A 22,248-nucleotide genomic window follows, 5' to 3' on the forward strand; every position below is an offset into this window, starting at 1 on the left:
ACAGCGATCCAGAAAGGAAGTCAGGGGAGCAGCTGGAGCCAGCAAGTGCTTGGTGAACACACCTAAAGGATCCACAGAGCTCACAACACTTGCCATGAGCCAAGCCCCAGGCAGAGTGAGGGCTGGGGGCTGGGGCCGCTGGGACAGCAAGAAGAAAAGGGGACTTTTGTCAGTGCTGCACAAAGCAGTTTCATCCACAGTGGACAAAGGACAAAAGGTGGTGGATGCCAAGGAGGTTTTAGCTGCCCATGCAGCTTTTCCATTACAGCTGGCATGACTGAGACACGCTCGAAAAACTCAAAAGGCAAACAGCAATAGGGGCCGTTTATCTTTTTATTAAAAATTTAGTATGAATGACCAATGGAAAAGTCACAATGGAGTACCAAGAACATTTTATCAAAATTTTAGCAGCATTGTAACAGTAATAGATTCCCAATCTCCTCCAGGCACCCCTTGCCCTTTTGCCTCCCCCCCACAAAACAGTAACCTTGTGCTTTCCAAAGCTGTGCAGGGGATGTAGCTAGCCATTTTTCCCCTGAGCTGCCATGACAAAATCTCATCCCAAATGCCAGTTACCACACAATGACCTACATTCATGCCGATCCAGGCTCCCATTCCCTCCTCTCAGTCTGCAACATGGCAGGAGGCTGGCAGGCTGTGGCATGGGATGGGACTCACCCTAAGGAACCCAGCATCTGCTTGCATCTTTGCCCTGCTCCTCGCATCAGCCCCTGTGTGGGGCAGCTCTCCTGCGGGTACCCATACCTTCAGCTATAAAACCAGGGCTAAGCCCAGTTCCTACTTGCTGCTGCCCTTTGCTTCTGTACATGGTGCTGCCATGCACCCCACGGTCCCACTCCTGTACCTGAGAGTGTGTGGTTGTGGCTGGATGGACAGAAAGACGGGAGACTGAGGGTCTGTTCTCCCACTGGAATTGATAGCAGTGCAACCAGGAGCTGAGACTTGAAGGGGAAGAGTAGAAGGTGAGCAATGAGATACTTCAACCCACAAAATGAAGTCAGTCTACTATCAGCTAGTGTGGAGAACTGTGGTTTGCCTACTAAGTATTGTTGTGTGCGCTTTTTGCTTTGTTTCATTTTAAGTTACATTAAGACATGAACAATACTATCCCCGCCTCACTGGTGGGAGCTTGTGAATACAACGTTGAGTTAGAGGTGGGGAAACACAACACACGCCCACATGTGTAGACAACATAATATTGGCAAGCTATTCCCCTGCTTCTTTGGTACTTCCTAAACTTTCTTATCCAAAATATATGAGGGAAATGCACCATTTAAAAGTTACCATTGGTAAGTATTTACACAGCCATAACCATCACGCTATGATACACAAAGATCAGTATGACATGAACAAAATTATTTTATGAAAAGCACTTCTGCACATTTTATTTTGTTCCAGTATCTTAATGTTTTAAAAAAATTCATGTGTTATGCAGTCTTGTACCTCGCTTCTTCTTATATCAAATGGACAAGAAACATTTCCTAATCCATACTCTTCTCCAAAAGATTAAAAAATTGCCACCAAAATGATACACTATGTACAAATTTTACTAAATATTAAATTCTAGGCAATTATTTTCACCCCACTGATAATATAACTTAGGTATTGTTACCTACTATATGTATATATATTTCTTTAATATATAAGAAATGGCACCACATCACCATGTCACCAATATGACACATTGTTATGTACAGTAGATAAGAAGTTAAGATATGGAAGATGGATCCTCTCCGACCGGTTCTTTCACGGGAACGCTCCTCCCCTTGGTAGTAGCTTGGCCGTTTCCCCTTTTCCCAGTGGAGGAGGCTCTTCAGATGTAACGCAGGATCCCGTACATCAGCAGTGCCATCACCCCAGCGCTGAACAAGCCGGCCACTGGCACAGTCACAAACCATGCCAGGAAGATGTTGCGGAAGAGGCGCCAGTCGACGGCTTTCTTTGAGCGGATCCATCCAACAGCCACCACAGAGCCAACCTTGGGACCGCAGGGAAGAGAGAGGGAGAGACAAGATGTGAGGGGTAGGTCTAAGTGCCCATAACGTGCCTATAGCCACACCAATGCCAGTCAGCTGATACCAAGCAATACTCTGAGACAAAAGAGCTGCTGCTGCTAACGGTGGCTCTTCTCTGGGGGGGGTGGCAGGATGGCGATACTTCCAGGATGCTTTAACCTCTATTTTTCAATCACCTCCTGTCTTTCATGGGTCTTGGGGTTAGCCAAAGGACACTAAATAAGTTTGTGTGTTTTTCTCTGTCCTGCTGGCTCCTGGATCAGCCAAGAGTGCAACCCAGCCAACCCTCCACTCACCCAGTGCCTGACTTAGTCTGCAGGGGAGAGGGTAAGCATCCTCCAAGTCTGCCCAGACTGTGGTCTAAATCATGAGAACAAAGGGAAAGTTGCTTTTAAGGCTCTGCTGGAGACCATGGCATAGGGCAAGTTGGGTTAGTTAGTGTAGCTCCTGTCCCACGTGCCTGCCCTCTTGCTGTTCTGAGAAGTCCTGCCTGTTCACCCACCAGGTGCTGAACCTACTATTTCAATACTGCAGGCTATAAACAGGACAGCAACAGCAATATAAGCAGCTGAGTCCACCATGTAACAGAGATGGTAACCTGGCAGGGAGCGGATAGACTGTGCAAGATTAGACCCAGTACAGCTGCCCTACATCAAGCTCCTCAGTCCAAACCCTCTGAGAAAACCAGCCCTCCTGGGCCAGGCAGCCAAGCAAAGCATCGAGAGCTAAAATCCTCCTTGTGCACAGAGACATCAGCCTCATGCTATGGGACACTCAAACGGCACAGACATGAAGAGGTCAGTGCTTCTGAAGACAAAACACACTGCAGCATGGGGAAGGCTACAACCTTTTCTCCCTTCAGATGTATTTTCAGTTAATAAGCTCGGGTATAAACTGAGAATATTATTTTTTTAAAGAAAGACCTGGACTGATAAAAACATTTCCAGTGAAAAATGATGCAAAAACATCAGAAATGCTGCATTTTCTCTCTGCCCTGGAAGCGGCCCTCCATGCTGTTAACAAAAACATGTACATCAGTGCAAGTCTAATCAAAGCACACAGTAAAGCAGCAAGAAATGTGGAAGGATATCCTGTTTTGAAGGAAGCTCCAAGACACAGCTGGGGCTGTGTTCCCTTAAATGCCACCCCTGCCTTCTCTTCCCTGCTTGTTTTCTTAACAGGAGTTATCAGTCCCTGCCTATAGATCAGAAGATGGCTAATCCCCACGTGCAAAGCCAGGAAAGCGATAAATGCTGGGAGATCAGGGAAGCAGGGAGAGCTAGGATGGTGACATCAAATCCATATATTTTGTTAACACCTACTTAACTTGTAACTACTGCTTAACATTTCTTTTTGGAGAAAAGAGTTACCTGTGGAAGGGAAAACTAAACTTGATATTCTAGGACTGAAAAGGCCTCAGTATAAGGCTTGATCCAATAGGGAAATCTGTTAGATAATATTTAATCTGAATACCTGCCTGGGTGGACAGTATGCTGTTCTGTATTTAGGAGGTGTAAGTGTATTTAGGGGTGCCCAGCTAAAAGGAACCCCACACTTCTGACTCTATCAAGGAGTTAAACTGAGGAAACAGCGTTTGGTTTTTCAGCAGCTCAGCTGTTAGGCTGTGTTTTACATTTGGCATGTCCTTAGCATCCATCTGTCATGCTTGCAACGAGAAGCATTGCTCACTGAGCAAGCATGCAGTCTACATACGATAGTCTCTGAGTCCTTCCTGAAATTTAAAAGGTATCAGCAATGATGGCATTGGTAATCTGTTTTACACATTATTAGAGTTTAGTTTATTAATAGTGATTTTGATGAACTAGAGGTTAGGAGAGTTGCTAAAACTTGGATGTAGGGACACTACACCATCTGCAGAATTTCAGATGACAGCTACTTAGAGATTTGTTTGAAACCAGTGCAGGTTGCCTTCAGTATGCTCTGCTTAAATCATTATAGAAATGCTTCTGGCCCTCTTGTTCACATGCAATGGCATATCATGACAATACACATAACATGATAATTCCATCATAGCAACACAGAATATTTTTCAAAACCACAAAATCTTAATAGCAAATCAGAGCTGACAGTATGACCTCAGCAAAGTCACTTTTGAACAGAAAAAGCATTTAACTCCTGCACTCTAATCTTATCCATACATGAACATGTTCCATCTGTTACAGCTGAGAAATGCCTGTTCATTTCCATGTCTCATTCACCTTAAAATAAGTAACAGCTTCTATGTGTAAGATTCATTATTATTATTTGCCTAACTAGCAGCAGAAAGGCAAGGTATGCACTCACACCACCCTGGCTTTTAGTGCTAAATCCTAAGGAAAGTTGAAGGGTTGCAGGCAAAGCAATGTGGCTATCGTGTTAAGACTCACAAATTCCTTTAGAAGCTCCAAAGGCTAGGTCTTTCCCTCAGGACCTCTTGACTTGGAGGCTTTCAGAGGGACTTTCCCCTTTAGACTAGTGGCAAGGATAAAGGTGCAGTTCAGGCTCTCAGCAGCAGGGAGCATGGAAGAGCTGCCGGGCTGTAGATTTAGAACAAGCGTATCAGGCAGTGACTACCTAACGTAGAGCAAAGCCTCTGATTTAGGACCGAATGCAACTCCTGATATGAGAGGACTTGACAAAACTGTCTCAGAAGCTAATGCTTCCTGCTATCAATTTCCTGTTTGCCACCACATCTGCTCCAAGACGTGAAAGCTGCTGCTTAGAGCTTTCCTTCATACGTGGTCAGCCTGGTCATTTTCATTATAGTCTATTGTTTCACCTTGAACAGGTCTCTCTCCACCTAAGGTGTTTCACACTGCTCCTTCTTTGCCATCGGTTTATCTAATTGCTACATGTTCCATTGACTACTGTTATTGAATAGTTCTTTCATTCCTTCATGGGGCCCCTCAAGAAAACAAGGAATACATCTGTTACAGGTGTTTGCTTTTTATCTTATGTTCATCACTTTGGATCTTTCAACTCAGGATCTCATTTTGCTGAAATACAGTCAGTTATAATAATGTGACATCCTGGAACAGCCTAATCCTATTGCGAAGTGGATCTTCCCATTAAGAATGATCCATGTAATGAGATATAGTAAACTACAGGGAGCAGACACAGACTAACCACATTACCTGCTTTTACTGAAGTATTTTTTAAAGAGAATTATTTTGTGCCACAGTTAGAAAAGACCAAGCTTTTAACTGTAGTGAATCAGTGAATGCCTCCTAATGCCACATTCTCATTAGCTTATGGCTTCCAAGACATTTTAACTTCAGTCTATTTGTCTGCATCAAAGTGTATTTTCTCTTTTACAGCGGTTGGCTAGAAGTGCTTCAGGCACACAACTGGGATAATCAAAGCTGTATTATTCTCCCTGGCAAATTCTTCTTCATGCATTTGATATATCAGTCAGCTTAAATGGAGCTGGGTTCAGGCTAGCATTTTTAGAAGTGGATCACATTGTTATTATTTTTCCCCTCCCTACTTGATTCAGTGGAACCAGAGTTCGGCCAACACCAGGAAATCAATGCCAGCCTTTCAGAGCAGCTCAGTCTTGGCTGCTTCTCAAAGAGCTCTACAGCAGAAGAAAGAAATGATTTTGCAATAGAGGAAGGCTTTCTGAAGAAATTGTTTTCACTAGAAAAAGACCAATTGAACCAACTTGGGGCATTCTGCAGGATGTGTGGATTTCATTGACTCTTTCACTGGAAACCAGGTCAATGTCACAGGCAAGGATGCCTGACTTCTTGCCAGCCCGCATGCCATGCCATGGAGCAGTTAGCCCCCAAAACCTTCCTGCCCCAGCCAGAGCTGGAAGGGCTCCATGGTCCCCAGCATGCAGCAGTGAATCCTGCAGGATCTGGCTCTGGTAGGGCTTGGTGGTATATGCCAAAGCAGAGGGGCTTTGCTACTCTGGGGTCTCTGATTTCAGAGAGCCTTCTGCTCACCCTGCCAGCAGGTGTGGGGTACAGACAGCTCTGTGCTTCCAAGAGCTTGGGAGTCCATGGGGAAGCAAAGGAAAGAAAGATGGGATTTGACATGGGAATTGCCTGGGGAATAAAATTCCAAATTCCCACCATGGTCTTCCAGCAGAGTAAATGTCCACATGCTCCTTGTTGCCTACAAGCACTGTAAATGTCTTTTCATACAGCATATCATACAACATCATTAAATTCTGCTCATTACCCAGCTTATACCTATACTTCAAACTGGTCAGTGTTTTGGTTTTATTTTCTTTTAAAGCCAAGAACCTTGTTCAAAGAAGTAATTACAAGGGTCAGATTCTGTCTTATAATGCACAAAAGTGAGGACAGGTTGGTTTAAAAGAAGAGAGACATTAAAATGTTAGCTTAATGATGTAGCAGTGGGTTTTTTTTCGTACAGGTGGCTCTAAAAGACACATAAACTACAAATCTACGTTATTTTAATATGTCTATATTAGTTTGATACAATTATGAAAGGGTGAAAGATGTTCCAGACTTTTGTGCAATTACTTCTAATGCTGACTTTGCTTAGCTGTCTGTACTGGCTTTAAAAGTGATCATTGTTACTTTGCCATTGCTGTCTGCACGGCACATCGCATAGTGAAGGCAGCCTGCAACAATTGGTATCTCTTGTATTTTGTTATGGTTTGTCCTAGTGATGTGATTTACTGATGTGATCACTGCAAACTCCAATACCTTGCAATGGGTGGAGCTTATTGGAATACCCACATTTGAGGCTACAAGTACCGTTAGCGCACACATTACTTCAATGCAAAATCCACTGTGAAGAAATAAAACAAAAATAAAAAAACGACAGATGGAAAACCTGTAGTAAAAGAGTTATATGCAGGAAATCCCATGCCATGCACTTATCAAGAAAGTGAAGTATACATGATGAATGGTGCGCAGCCCCTGAACAAGGAGAAACGCCACCCAACCAGGTTCAAATGGCACCGTCGGAGGAAACCAGGCTTTCCGCTGTAATCAGTTTGCTTTAAAATTGAGGTTGCGTTTTTGTAAGTGCTGTTTTCCTATAACCACAGCTATGGAGTTCACACTGTGCCCGACTGCAGCAACTTTACTGTGACAACTCCAATGCAATTGTTGGAAGACTGGTAATTTTCCAGTGGTGCTGAGGCACCTCTGCCTAACAGTCCTCTGTGAGTGGCTGCTTTCCCCTCGCTGTGCCATTATCCGCTGGCTCAAGCAGCACAGTTTTAAGATGAATAGTCCAGACTGCCTTTACTGCAGTCGCTGGGCAAAGGCATACCTTGCAGTGTGTAGTACTGACAGGAAGTCCAACATTGGAAGCTACCACAACTGTGAACGCCGAAGCCAACTCAATAGTGAATCCACTGCGGGAAGCATAAGAAAACACTTCACAATCACTCTTTGCATCAGCTTGGACTGATACCTTGCAGTGTGCCAAAGCCTTACCCGTTTCTTCTTTCGACTGTTTTATCTCCAACTGATTTTTGTCACAGGAATAAGTTAAGAGAACAAGGAAGGGCTCAATAATGGGAATGGCATAGGCTAGTCATCTGTAGTAACCCGGCTGCACGGCTCATTGCATCATGGACTTTTACTACTCTACGCTGTGGTGAATCATGCCTAATTAGTAATTCAGTTAAGCACCAGCAGAGGTCGAGTATGCATTAAGGATGAAAATTACTGTAATAAATACATATGGTTTTAATAGTCTGAAGCACACTGGGAAAGCCACTGTAATCTTGCCATTTCCAAATGCACGTCCTGCCTCATTAATTAGGTCATCAGCAAGAGACTGTTCACATAGACCTCTATGCCTCAAACACATCCAGTATTAGTTTACAGGGTTATCTTTTTTCCTTTTCTCTTTCTTTCTCTTGCTTGTTTTGCATTCTTTCACTCTCTCTCCTTTTTCTCTTTCTTTCATTTTTTAGAAAGACAGAGAAGTCAAAGCCAGTTATCATTAAAATCAAAGCACAGCAAATCCACAACAAAACACTGGGGTAACAACTTCTCAGATTGGTTCACAAGCAAAGTTCACACAACCGTAATGACAACTGTGCACCTACCTTGATGGTGTGATTGGAGTGAGGTCTTTACCCATGGTCTGGATAACTCTTCTACCCCAGACCCAGAGACCCACACAGATCCCAACACCTCCATAAAACAGCAGCCAGATGGGAGTCGACGCTTCTTGCATTACACCATCTTGCTCATAGATAAGCCAGAGCGCCACAAGGGGACCAATTGCATTGCTGGAGAAACAGAAAAGCACCACCCGAATTATAAAACTGCAGATAATTGCCTTGGAAGAAGTCTCTTATTTTCTGTATGATTTTTCTTCATTGTGTGTGCAGCAGTGCTCTGACTTGACCTTACAGGCAACAAACACCCTTCCTGGCTCAGAAAGGCTACAGCAGGGGATTCTTATCATGTGTCTTTTTCAGCTGTCACTTCATCACTGACCACTAATAGCAAATGCTGAGAGGAATTTCTCTTTTACAGATCATTTCCTGAAATGACAGTCAGTAATACCTCATTAGGTCTGTTCTGGGACAAACACCAGTATTTTCAGTACTAACTTATATTAAAATATAGCAATTTGAGAGCTTTGCATCTGTAAAATTCAAGTATTAAATTAGTTTTTTTTGTCAAAGAGAGAAATTGATACACAAAATTGCCATCGCAGACAAGAAGATACAAAGATAATCTAATCTGACAACCTTTAATATTTGGAGATATGATCAGAATGCAGCTGGGAAGGTGATTTAGACCACTTCAAACACATTGCAGAGCTAGTCAGACTGGATCAGAGAGAAATCCTTGGTGACATAGAACTGGTGTAAGCCCGTTTTTCTGCCTTGCTGCTGCTACCTAAAGAAACACTGGAAGTCAGCAACACTGAAGTCCCCACTCCTAATGCAGGTCACTTGATATTGGCATCTGGAATCTTCAGTGCCTGGAGTGAGACTTCTGACTGTTTATTCTGAAAAAGTTTCAAGTTTCTAGATAAAAGGGTTAGAAGACAAACATGAAAGCTGGTATCCAGTTACTTTAGAGGCTTAAATACTAAAAAAGGAGTTAAGAACTTCAACATCCCCTTTTTCTTTTTGCAGTTCTTTTGCTAAACTGAGTAGCTGCTTGCCCTGCTGAGCAGCATTTATCCTCAACCACAAAAGTGTAAGAAGCGAGGTAGTGCTGCACTTTTAGACTTATGTCTAAATCATCATGAGAAGAGCAGAGCAAACCTGTCTAATGTAATTCAAAAAGTCTGAAACCAGCAGGAAGCTCCCCTCTTTGTAAAACGATAAGGAGAGATGGTCACAGCAAGCACCGCAGGCAGGACTGATAGCTATGCTCACCTTGCAGCCAGGACCAGCTTCCTGGTCTTGCTCCAAAGCACACAGTTGGAATAAGGGCCAGTTCTAACATCATATATTGTGCAAACCAACCCACCGTAACAGACAGTTAATAATTGACTTGAATCCCATCTCTACTAGATACAAGATGCTAGGGGCTGAGTGCTAATTGTCAAGAGATGAGGGTCCTCAGCACTGCAAAGCTCAGCTCGTCTAAACAACACAAGGCCCTCCTTTCTTATGGTCCTTGAGAAATCGAGCTCTGAACCCTGAGAAGAGGTCCTGCAAAGTAACACACAACAACATTCAAGCTTCAAGGCAAACAAAAATACTTGAATATGCTCTTGGATATAAAAAGGAAGAGAATGATTTACAGTTGAGAAAGATGATGAAAATAAATTAGTGAGATAACATAGATAATATAATCCAGTGGGTTTGAAGACACTGGGTAGTATGATAAAGAACTAAATACACATTACATAAAAAGTGATTTCCACTAGCAAAAATGACTTTAAAATTCTGGTCTGATACTGTGCCTTAGTATGCATTTACTTGAGTGAAATTGCATGAGTGAAAGGATATTATGCAAAAAGTCCTTAGTGCCTAAATGCAAGAGTTATTTTACCTTCAAGGAAAAAGGAATTCTTGACTGAAGCATTTCTAGTATTTTAAAGTTGACCTGCAACTTCTTTGGCAGTGTTTTCAGGTGTGGATTAAATTATTTGCAGATTTAAATGCCTTACTGTGCATAGAAAAAGAAACGTAATTCACTGTACCTTCAACTGATAAATGAAGAAGGATGCATAAAGGCAACTAAAACATTGATCAGCTGAAGTGAAAACCGATCATCCCTTCTTTTAGTGCTGTATGACATGGGACAACCTCCCTGTTGAAAGTAACAGGTACATTTGGAGCAAGCCCAGGCACTGATTCCTAACAGTTCTGAAGAGATTATGAATGGATATTTGTCAGTCCTAATGTAAATGGGAAGACAGAAAAAGCTTAAAAAACTATAGCAGCAAACTATGCTCTTTTATACTAAAATCCAGTTTTAATTATTTGCAAATGCTACACCTTTGTGAATTAACTAAGCTTAATCCTTGAAGAAAAGGTTATTTTCTTATTTGTGGTAATGAAAGGCAAAGTTTGGCTCCCTTATGCTCAGTCTCAAAGAATCTGAGTGGCTGATGCTGCCCAACAGATCAGAAGAGATGACACTGATGCCCACAGAGGCAGCATTTCTGATACCTCCCCTGTAGGAAAAGAAAGCAGAGGAACACTGCATCCGTATGTGCTTGGAAGTCAAAAAGGAAATTAACTGGATTTTCACTTGGGGGTATCTGCACTACTGGTTACCTATACCAGAGAGACATTCTCCTCTACCTGTGAATCACATTCAACCTGACTTAAACGTTCAGCTTGCAGGGGCAATGGCATCTCCCAGCCCAAATGCCTGCAAGTGGCTACCAACAGCCAGCAGACTGGCAGCGGTGTGCAACCAATCTACCACCATCACAGCTCTTCAGAGGACTCCTTCAGCTTCTGGATTTGCTCAGTAGGTCCAGTCCTAGGGACTTGTGGTACCAGCACTTCCTATGCCAATGGTGGCCTGTTCCACCACAAAACTGCCAAAAGCTCACAATGAATGCATCTGACTCATGAACTGCATACATCAGCTTCAAGACATTACCATGAACATGTGCAACCAGCCATCCCTGGGATTAGGAAGAGTTAATTGATAGAAGACAAGTCCCAAAAGGAGAGTAAGAGAAACAACACAACAAAAAGCATAAAAAGACATTGTTAGTTTGGACACTTTGCTTTGAGATTTCCTGCAGTTAACCGATGTCTCCTACAGCTGGGTGACTAAGCAGATGAACCACAAGGATGCTGGCTAGACAGGAATGTGGCTTTCACAGTATTTCCCACTGGTTCCATCTCATTTGACTCAAGACATGGCAAGCAGAAAAAAGACCTCAAATCTTCCATTCATTTGGCAAAGATTCATTCCTCAAGTCTATTTTCAAGAAGTGATTTTCTCTTACTCTCCCACTCAGATCTTCTACTTGTCTTAACTAACTCTGCTTTGTGCTGAAGCTCCAAGTCCTATTTGTGGTAGGGTAGAGGGAATAGAAAAAAGTCTGAGATGGTCACCCAGGGCTCTGAACCCCTACCAACATCTACCTATGTGTAAAACTGCCATTAAGTTCTTATGTAACTGAAGCATTTTCAAGGATGTTACTGCATTATTTAGCTACTGGGTTGAAAAGCCAATTACGGTAAGCTACTTCTGTCATGGTATAACTTTAGTTTTGCACACCTACACATTTTCCCACTGAGCATGAGGATGGCCATTCTGAGTTAATTTTAGGATGAATTTATAAAACGTGGCATCAGCAGCCTAACTCCTGAGTCTACCTGTCATGAAGTGTATTCTCCATGTCCAGTATTTTTCACCATCTCTGTGGGCTCTGCCAGCCCCGGTTACTCACAGGACATTACAACAGGGGTGATGCACAGGGGCTGTTTGCCTTCCCTGGAGGTGCTGTACAGGACTAAATGCCATCTACAGTAATGCTTGTACTTGCAGATGTGTGTCACAGTGGTTCAGCAAAGTGCTGCTGAGTGCTTCTGAAGTCCTGCCTGCCCCTCATGATGATTTCGCTAGCTCTCTCAACTAACGCGAATTGGCACAACTTCCCTTCCTCTGCTTGCCTGTGCCAGCTGAGAATCTGTCCCACACCATTTATAAAGCTGTTGTGAAAGACAGCATTTGACAGTGAATCTGAACTATAAATAGAGCTGGCTTCTCCTCTTCTCTGTGAGACAGATAGTATTACCAACAAAAAAACCCTACATTCAGCTACACTGAGACAGGCTTAGAGTTTCCCATGCACACATACATGAGCAGAGATTTCTGGATACCCTTGGATCATGAGCCCAGGCCCTTCTCTGGAGGAAGAAGAACTACAACCATTTTGATTTGGACTTTTTAAAGTAGAAAATAAAGGGCTTTTTTTTAGTAATGGAAGGATGACATCAGCTGAATGCTCTATCACCAAATTCCATCAAACTTGTCATAATGTTTTATGAACTAGCAACACCGCTATTACCTCATTGCTTATTTCAGGGCAGTAATGAGTTGCTCAAAATGACAATCTAATTGTATGCTCTGAGTAAGCTTTATGTTACAAGACACAATCTACAGGCTACTTGATGACCGTGCATTGATTCTCTGCTTCCTGAAAAAGCAGGCTGTGTATTAGCAACTTTTTCTGGTTGAGTGAAAGAAGCTGGACATACATTAACGCTGATTAAAACTGAATCACGAGCAAAATAGCCATACGAGACATCTATATTAGGCTTCAAATATTACAAATAAAATTACACAATCCCCAGTCATTTGACTATTTCCCAAACCAAGATTTCATAAATGAACTTTCCACTAGGAAAATAAGCGGGGTGAGGTTTTGTATGTGCTGCAGTTACGCCTAGAGACATCACCCAGTTGAGTAAGGATGGGAGATAGATACGCCTGTCTGAACCAAGAGGAAAAAAGTATGTCCTAATCTCCAGAGATCTCAGATTATCGAGGGAGTTTTATCCTAGCTCCAAGAATCAGACAACTTTGAAATAGTGCGTACACCATAGCGCAATAACAGTGTGTCACAGCTGTGCCCTGTGACGTGCAAAGCTTTGTGTGCATTAATGAGTCAGGAAGGCTACATTTTATGAAGCTTATCGCTGCATACTGTAAATGCTGGCCCTGAAACCCCAACTCCCTGCACCCTGGAGGACTGGGTCCATCCTCCCCTTTTGCCCACCAGCATCGGCTTTCCCCCAGCAAGCCCTGTCATGGGCCCTGCTCAGAGCAGGATGGGGAGAGATTCCTGTGCCCACCAGAGACCCCCAGTTGCTTGCTGCTTCTCTCTGGCTTGCCTGCACGGCACACCAAAGACACCGTGTACCTGTACAATAAGGACACAAGTGAAGATTCATATCTACAGGAGTTGTGGTTCCAGGACAGACTGCTATTAAAAAGGGAAGAAATCAGATTTGAGGCTGCTCTCAATAATTGTAATGCACATATTAGCTTCCTAAATATTCTAAGTGATCTTGACTGCAGCGCTCAAGGAGGAAATAAGAAATACTCATTTTGTAATCCAGCCTTATTATAGTTCCTTTAGACTCCTTATTTAGCCAAGAGACTGATTCCCACTAAGCTCCCTGTGTGCAATAAGATACTGGCAATACTCTGGCCCTTCCTTCCTTTAACCCCATTGCTTTTAAAGGAAAAGGGGAAAATATGAGTCCCACTGCTGTTTGTGTGCTCTGGCCTAAAAATCTAGTGAAATCTGTAGGGAGGCAAAAGGAGAAGTTTCCTTTCCCTGCATTTTTGCCAAGCACGTTATTGCCTAGTTTCACTTGCATTGCTTTGCTCAACAGTTAAAGCCCTATCTGGTAGTAGTTTAGTTTCCCTAAAATACTTGGAAGAATGTGTAAAAATAGCTCTGAAATAGTTTTAAATCCTGTCTTCAGTAATGTAGCCTATATCATCTGAATAACGAGAGGCATTCTTTGTCAAGCTTATGCCATAGATCTACATGGCATTACCTGCAGACTCTAACATGAATAACCCCCTTTTCCAATAATACTTAAGTATGAATAGGCAAGGGTAGTCCTGAAATCCTCCACATGAAATTTAACTAGAGCAGCCACATTCAAACAATTTATGCAGCAGGAACTTAGCAAAACTGAGATCCCCTGCACAAGTGTGAAGAGTCTGCAAGCAGGTTTCTCCTCACTACAGCAGCTAAACCTCAATACCTGCCCCTTGGCATCCATGGACGTAGGTGGGTGGCATGGTCTGCAGTCACCTTCTTCAGGTGGAGCATCATGGATCATGCCATCACCACAATAATAAACCAACCTTCCTCCATCGCTAGACACAAGCCAGGGCACACGCTCCTGTTATTCCTGGGTTTTCTCCTGTGACAGGGAGAATAATAGCCTGAGGCAGAGAGGGCAGGTAGGAAGGGACAGAAGAGGCTACACTTTTTTTTCTCCTACATTTATAGGAGAAGGAAACTGAATGAGAAGAGACTAAACACACGCACAGACAGGTGTGTAGGAACATGGGCTCAAGCTTTTTTCACAACATGAACAGCAGATTTTAATCAGCAAAACTCCTGTGGAACTACAGTATCTTTCTGTAGGTCAGCCTGCTTCAAACACAAGCATTCAAGGAACAACAAGCTCCAGAGAATGCTTGAGTCAACAAAAACATCTTCTCGTTTGCGTAGATGGGCTGTGGAGCCAACACACAGTTTGCTCATAGCTTTCTCATTCCCAACCCAGTAGCAAAGCAGCCACAGCCACTGTTGTGCTGAGCACAGGAGATAGCTATGGGTTTAGCAGTCCTCTCCAGACACTTCCAGAACAGCCTGCCCACCTGCACTTGGTTTCAGGAACTAGTTAATTCAGACATGCTTCCAGACTGTGAAAAACAGCGTAAACCCTACAGCTCCAGTGGCCCCCCACTACCCACATTTATTCATACAGGTAGGCTGCTGTGGCTGCAGCACTGGGCTTCACTATTCCTGCTGAACCAACCCATATTTACAGAAAATAAGCTCAGTCCAACTCAACCGTAGGTGCATATAATCCCCGCTGGCCAACAGCGTCCAGGCTCCTGGCCTCTCGGGAAAGCTGGCAGTCCCCCTTGTGTCATGCTCTTTTTTTCCACCCTGCCCTTTTTATTCTCCTGTTGCCCTTGCAATGACCTGACGTGCTCCCTTTGTGCTCGGGTGCTGAGCCAGTGGGACCTGCTCACTCAGCACCACTAATTAACTTCAACAACAACGTTTTTTGCAGCAGTTCTGTCCCAACACATTTAGTCAGGATTTTAAATTCTTTAGATTTCATTGAGCCCATGTGCATGGTGGTGTCACAAGGCTCTCGGCCCGGCTCAGTTAGTCCCAGCCCTGGAAGGGCTCCAGCATCCTTGACACAGCACATATAAGCTCTGCAGCAGGGGGGCAGGAGGAGATGGTCTGAACAAAACAATCATCCAAACAAGGAGTTACCATGACTCCCCCTTGCTTTTAATGCACAACTGCCCCAGCCAGATCCCTGCTGATGTCAGCCCAAACACGAGCCCTGCCTGCTACAAACATCAGCTCCTACAGCAAACATGGCTGGTATCATCATGATGCTAAAAAGCATGATTTTGGAACAAAGGGGGGTCTAGCTACCCTTACTATGAGTTATTTCTGCTGTCAAAGGCAAAATACTGATTTAGCTCTTCCAGCTCCAGGAGTAAAGCTTGGACAGTGAAACAAGGTAGATCTCCATTTGATTTTTTCCCACTAAAGTGCTATCCAAACTATATGAGACACTTCTGCTCCATAAAGTGTTTCTGAGCTGCATCATGGCTCAGTCCATACCATATGCCTCATGCTTAAATATGCTCCAGAACAGGTGAATTATTTAACTACCTGCAGCTTTTAGTTTTTATATTAGGTTTTAATTTTTCTCTCTTTCCTCCTCTTATGTGCCCCTGTCCCTTCAAGGAATACCAGCAAACAGCCTGATGGAAAATACATAGAAAGCATAGGAACAAGTGAGTTCCAGGATGCAGAAGGAAAATGTAGGAAACAAACCCGAAGAAAAAGATGTGGTCAATGGAATTGCCCTAAATATACAAATGAGGAGTTTAAAACCAGATGCAGAGGAAAGAGGGATATATTAACAACAGGATTCAAGGCTGAGAGAAAAACTGAGAAGCAGCTTGACAGCAGCACCTAAAATGAGAAGGAAATTAAACGAAGGAGGGACATGGAAAGAGAGCAGCCTTCAGTGGAGGATGGACTGCAAAGGCTTGCTTTCTACAGAAACATGGACAGCAAGGCATGATACTAGCTAGGTTCTACCACACTATTTTTAAACCAGCTCACTGCCTTTCAGGCTCTGCAGATCCTTATGCAATATGTGGAGGAGCCAAAAGCCCAGTAAGAAGTCTTCTGCTCTGCTAGACAAAGACTGGCAAAATGCCTCTGCTACATAATCCAGAGGATAGAAATCTGCATTCAAAGTGTTTTATCTACTCAACCTTTTTGGCATACAAAAAGGTCTTTAATTCTTATTGCTGGACCACAGTACAATTGTAAGGATGGGTTCCTATCCAGTCTTACACCCATGACCACCTTGCATTTCTATTAGCTTTGACAAAACAAAGCTAACTTGTTCTTTAGTTCTGCAATTACATGAATTCAGCTTAATAAGAGATTTTGGAATAAAAACATTTAATAAAAACACATACTTCCTGGCAAATTTGGTAGGATCACTGACAGAAACACAGATCTGCAGTATACTAAAAAATACGATTTTTCAGGAAAGGATATTGCCAAGGCAACAATCCAGCTCAAATGCAGAATTCTGGGGAAATTAGACTTTAAGATGCAACAAAGCATAGAGTCCAAATGTTGTCTTTCATCCCAGCTGTCTCTTATCAACAACAAATTTGCTTTCTGAACTGACTGCATCCTTGCAGATCTCTTCTAACGAATTCTGCTACCCTTGCCTCTTACAGAAAAGGTAAGTGATGCTTGCATAAACATGCGAGTCCTTGAGAAGTATGTACAGGCATCATCTACAGGGAATAAAGAGGCAGCAGAACCTACTGGCATAGGCTGTGAACTCTGTGGAATGGTATTTCCCAGCATACATTACAACAAGTATCAGCTGTGTTTGTCCTTATTCCTATGTTCCCTTGGCACTTGATGCTGGCCAGTTGCAGAGCATGGGTACAGGCCTCCATGGGTCTTTGCTCTTGCCTGGTGTGATATTTGGTAGATCCTTGCAAGTACAAAGGGAGTAATAACAAGAGTGAGGCCAAGGCAGCTGTTCAGAAAGCCCTCTTCCAAACTCCCAGGACACTGGATGGACAGGGAAGAGAGAATACACGTTTGGAAATGTTTTCAAGATAAGCTGTGAGTTAAACTGCATGGCAAACAAGAGTGAGGAGCAATAACTGTTCTTGCTGAGTCAGACAGCGTTTGCCCAGATGCCTAAGGAGGACAATGAAAGTTATGAACACTGCAAAGCCCCACTGCAAATGCTGAAACAAATACACTCAGGGCAGAGCAGGGGTTCAGCAGGAAGGGGACTCAGTATGGCCCCAGCTACAACCCAATCAAGGACCACTGCTTTGACAAGCAGCTTCTCAGGGGGCCTTATCACAGTACAGGAAAGAGCACCTAGTAAATACCATGTGGATCATTCCAGGCCTAGGGAAAAGGCAGTCCAGCCAAATCCTGAAGGAAAAATAAGCAGTGGTCTCAGGGACAGAGCAAAAACACCCAAACTGCCCTTGAGCCACATTCCAGGAAGATGGCAAGGTGCAACAGGGCCCTGCAAATACAGCAATGTTACAAGCAGATAAGCAATGGGAGTGCAGACAAGGAAGGTATAAAATGCTCCATCCTTGGCATACATCCTATGTCCTTCAGTCAAAAGTCTGTACTTTGTGGAATAAAACAGAGCCAAGCCTTCAAAGCGAAAGAGGTTTGTAAATGAGTGAGTGAAGAGACACTGTTTCACCAGGGTCTGACCAGATGATAGAGGACAAATAGCTGTAGATAAACATCTCTGAGAGCAACTTCAAGACTGCCAGCTGCCTGAGTCAACATGAACATGAGATAAAGATTCCGGGAGCATGATCCTTTTCCTTTATTCCTGGGAAATGATGTTAGTGCCGTGGGAGTTAAGGACAGACACATGTAAGCCAAATGACTGACAGATGAACTCATTGGCTTCTTCCAAACTCAAGGAGCAACTCAGTGGCAAATAGTTGCCAGTGGCTCTGGATAAAACTCTTCCTGGGGAGTACTGCATGCCAGAACTATGCGGGGAGATGGGAAACTTCTTTAATGAACACTAGGAGAGGAGCCATAGCCCATGTCCCCTCTCTGCATAGGGCACAGGAAAACTCAAAAAGATTCAGCAAAGGGAAGTCTTTAAGGGCTGCAGCAATCTAAAGAAAGACATTCTTCAAACACCTCTTTTCACAATATGACAAAAGATGAAATCTATCTCACGACAAAAGTAGTCTAAACCACTCATTTGCTGATGGTCTCTGATCTTGCAGTTAAAAAAGGCTGCAAACTCTGCAGGGCTGGGACTGTCCTGTTTGTTTTTACAGTGGTTGGCATGCCAGGGGGAGTCTCAATGCCCAAAAGCTTATCAAAATTAAACCTGAATTAAACTAATTACTGCACAATTATTTAGCAGTGACTAAAAAAGGTGTTAACATTGAGAAGAAAATAAGCCTATGACTGAGCAGCCCAATTTCTGGAAAGCACCAGGGGCATCAGTGTCACATGCTTTGTGAAACACAGCCCTGATGATCATCTGCCTGCAGACAGGAATACACTTTCCTACCAGCCAAGCTGGCAAACCTTGCTCCAAGCACTTAAACTGGTCTGTGAAATGATGTCTTACCTGACATCATTACCTCCATGGGCAAAGGATCCAAAGCAGGCTGTTAAGATTTGGAGGAAGTGGAAAAGTAGATGGACCTGAGACGTATCTTTCTCTTCCTTATCCTCTTCCACGGGTTCAACTGGGGGCCGGTTAGGATCTGCAAGTTCAGAGGCCAACTTCATTTCCACCCCACCTTCCTCTGCCTCAATCTCTGCCTCAGCCACTGCGTTGCAATAGCTGGAGTAGCTGTCATAGCGGACTCGCTTCTTGGAGTACGAAACAGTGTCTCCCACTAACTTCTCACTGTCCTCTGGAGTTGACGTATCTGCTGCCTTAAAGGAGGAATGCACAGGCATGCCACAGATAGCAGCTGTGTAACACGTGTAACTGTTGTTGCGGCGTAACAGTTTGTAGTTGTTTTCTTGAGCAGGCCTCTCGTCGGTGGCCCTGTCCAGATGTATTTTGTGGAGCAAGTCTTTGTATAAACCTGAGTCCTTGTGCACAGTGTGATAAACGTGTCCATCGCTCCTCACCTGGCCATCGAAGCTGAAGGTGCCATTGGAAACAGGTGATTTCACCGAGGTGTGCGTCATTGAAAATGCCCTTCCTAAAAAGACAGAGATCTGGAGTTTTTATTTCTATGAAAAGCAACACAGAAACCCCCTCCTTCCCAATCTGTGAGGCAATAAACAGGCAGAAATCCAAGAATGCTGGACAAAAAAGGTCAACTTGCAATAGATCGTATTCAGTTCACTGCAAAATAAACTCTCTCATCTTCTGCATGAAAAGAGCATTGTACCACCGCTGGGTCTCCCCCAGACACGCTGTATGACCTGCAGCAAGTCACTGGGTATCAGCTATTCAAAGGTGATACCTGAAGGTGAAATCCTCAGGTTCTTTGAAAAAGTAATTCCGATAAAATTCTTGTCTTGTAAAATAAGCTCTACTTTTTGTGAGGTTTTGAACTGAACAGGCGTAACGAGGGATCCTGGAAAGGTGTTTTACTGTAATTTCATACCGAATATGAGGTTACCTCTCAAAAGTAACTGTGCTTGAGAGGCGTTTACGTAATTTAAAAAAGAAAACCAGTTCCTGTGCTGCAGAAAGATTTCCTCAGCTCTTCCAGCATTCTGTATATCTTATGTCTAGGAACATGATGTTAGTTATTCCCACTGTATACATTTAACAGCAGCATACACTGTAGGACACATATCACAGCTAAGGCAGTATTTCTGAAGAAACTATCTGTTTCATTTCCTTACTTCCCGGATTTCCCCTGTGCAACATACAGAATTGAGTTTAGCTATTTTTAAATTGGAAGCATATGTCATGGCTTCATGTCATGACTTACATGATTTTCTAAGCAGCAGTTGAATATGTTAGGCATTTATTAACCAAATTACAGGGCTGTGCAGATGTTAGCAAAGCGATATCAAAGTCAGCAGACTGCTAAGTGTGTGGGGGTACAGTCCCACCACACGAGAACAAAAAGAGCTTTATGCCCACGAGCCTGCTTCTTATAAATATACGTTCCAACAACAACGTGTAAGATTTTTCTAGTGGAAATACCCCAAATGGTCATATGTTTATCAACTAAAGCCCAAATCTTTTCATCTCCTGTGGTAGTATGCTAATCATCTTTATGCTGAATTTAACCTTCATACATCAGCAATTTGTGTTCTCTGTATTTTTCCACTGCTTAAAAGGATGGAAACACCATTCAGGGTACAAAGTAGAGCAAAGAGGAAAGTAATTTTTGTTTTCAGCGTTTTCTAACATTGAAGTACAGCAAACAAAATATAATCGGTTTTAAGTCCTTTCTAGAAAACATCACTTGTAACTGAGCCTCTTTTCCCAACAAACGCTGATGAGGGATTGAGCTGGAAATCACAAACACTAACTTACCATTTGTAACAGAGACCTACTTGCAGTTAAGAAACACTATCAAAACAGGGAGAATATAAGCCCTTGGTGTTGCCTTAGTTTCTTACCATATGGTACACGTGGATGGTTTCCATTTGCAATAGTATCTGATGTCCCAGCAACTTCTGTTACTGAGCCAGTAAGGGGAACTGTGCTCTCGTCAGATGCTTTGGCACCGGGAAGCTCTTTAAAGACTGGTGTTTCTTCATCTTGAATTTTATCAAGGCTTTCATCTGATATCCTTGACAGTGCAGCATCTTTCTTTAACCGGCCTAAGGAAATAACAGTACTGTAATTTTAAACGCAACCTATCTGTCTAGCTGCTTATGTTTCCACTATTTGCATTAACAGTATAGATCAACATGGATACAATAACCTGGCTCCCTTTCACACACGTTCTTTATTTATTTCTAATGCTTATCTTTAAATTTGTCTGAGAAAATTCTAAGGCATCTTTGTAACTTCCTACAAAATTTGCCACAATAGACAAATGATATAATAAATGATTATTTATTAATGAAATCTGAAACTTTTCTCTGTTTTAAATGCTGCATTTGTTGAATAACAAAGAAAACAAGAAAAACACTAGCAGCTTAAAGCTGTGACCAGCCCAACTGACTGAAAAGTTAAAGAAGTCACCTAAAGATAATAATTCTTCCAGATTTTTCCTCTTTAAGATTTCCTTAATAAGACATGAAAAATTGATTATATTCCCGGATTTATTATCCTGTTTCTGTGAGCACTGCAATAGATTACCTAACAAGGTTTTGGATTTCTACCACTGCAGGCATTTAAGAGCAGGTTACACAAATACATGAGGAATAGTTTAAGCACATTCTGCTTGTGGGTGGGGACCAGACTTAGGTGACCTCTCAAGGGCACTTCAGCTCTGCAATGAAACTTCTCATGGTTTTACATCACCCGCATTTCATGAAGCAATTACTTACTTTCTATTTTTCTCTTCATCCAGGGGCACACAAAAATCCAGACTAAGACAGCAAATACTAAGGATACACCAACTGATATTAGAGCAATGGCCCACATCGGCAATATCAGTCCCAGTACTGCGAAGACAAAGAAATAAAACGCAAGCAACCATAAATTAACATGACTTAATTATGTCAGGCAGCGGAAGACCAGTCTGTTGCAGAAAACCCTGTGTTCACAATGTATTCAAAACCAAAATGAATGAACTAATCATTTTTAACATATATATCAGTTAGTGCAGTCTTTAAAGCTCTAATTGACATCACAAACATTTACAGGCTTAGTCTTCCAATTCTGTTACCTCACTGTGCCCTTATTTCCAAAGGAGGCAGGGGAAAAAACTCCCACATCAGGGCTGTTAAAACAAGCCTGCGGTGATTTTACTCACTAATGCATGTTAGACCATGTTGCCCATTAAGGTAAGTATTTACCTGACCTTTGCTCTGGTTAATAAAGCCTGATGCTTCCTTAATCTAAGCCATTTAG

The 22,248-nt window shown here is 42.8% G+C and overlaps 1 protein-coding gene across 3 annotated transcripts in view; it reads right to left on the reverse strand.

The window, feature by feature from the left end:
- Positions 1–315: 315 nt before the first annotated feature.
- Positions 316–22,248, reverse strand: part of SLC20A2 (solute carrier family 20 member 2) — a 58,198-nt gene continuing 36,265 nt past the window's right edge. For 2 of the 3 annotated variants that reach the window (XM_031048517.2, XM_005148620.4), the window contains exons 6-11: positions 21,723–21,839; positions 20,844–21,047; positions 18,871–19,459; positions 8,080–8,265; positions 7,293–7,377; positions 1,551–1,999 (exon numbers count right to left, since the gene is read on the reverse strand). In XM_031048517.2, coding sequence (XP_030904377.1) covers positions 1,835–1,999; positions 7,293–7,377; positions 8,080–8,265; positions 18,871–19,459; positions 20,844–21,047; positions 21,723–21,839 — 1,346 coding nt within the window. In that variant the 3' untranslated portion in view covers positions 1,551–1,834. Of the gene's footprint in view, positions 2,000–7,292; positions 7,378–8,079; positions 8,266–18,870; positions 19,460–20,843; positions 21,048–21,722; positions 21,840–22,248 lie in introns of all 3 variants that reach the window. The other variant, XM_031048516.2, reaches the window with a different exon arrangement.

This window comes from Melopsittacus undulatus, chromosome 7, assembly GCF_012275295.1.
Source record: "Melopsittacus undulatus isolate bMelUnd1 chromosome 7, bMelUnd1.mat.Z, whole genome shotgun sequence".
Lineage (NCBI taxonomy): Eukaryota > Metazoa > Chordata > Aves > Psittaciformes > Psittaculidae > Melopsittacus > Melopsittacus undulatus.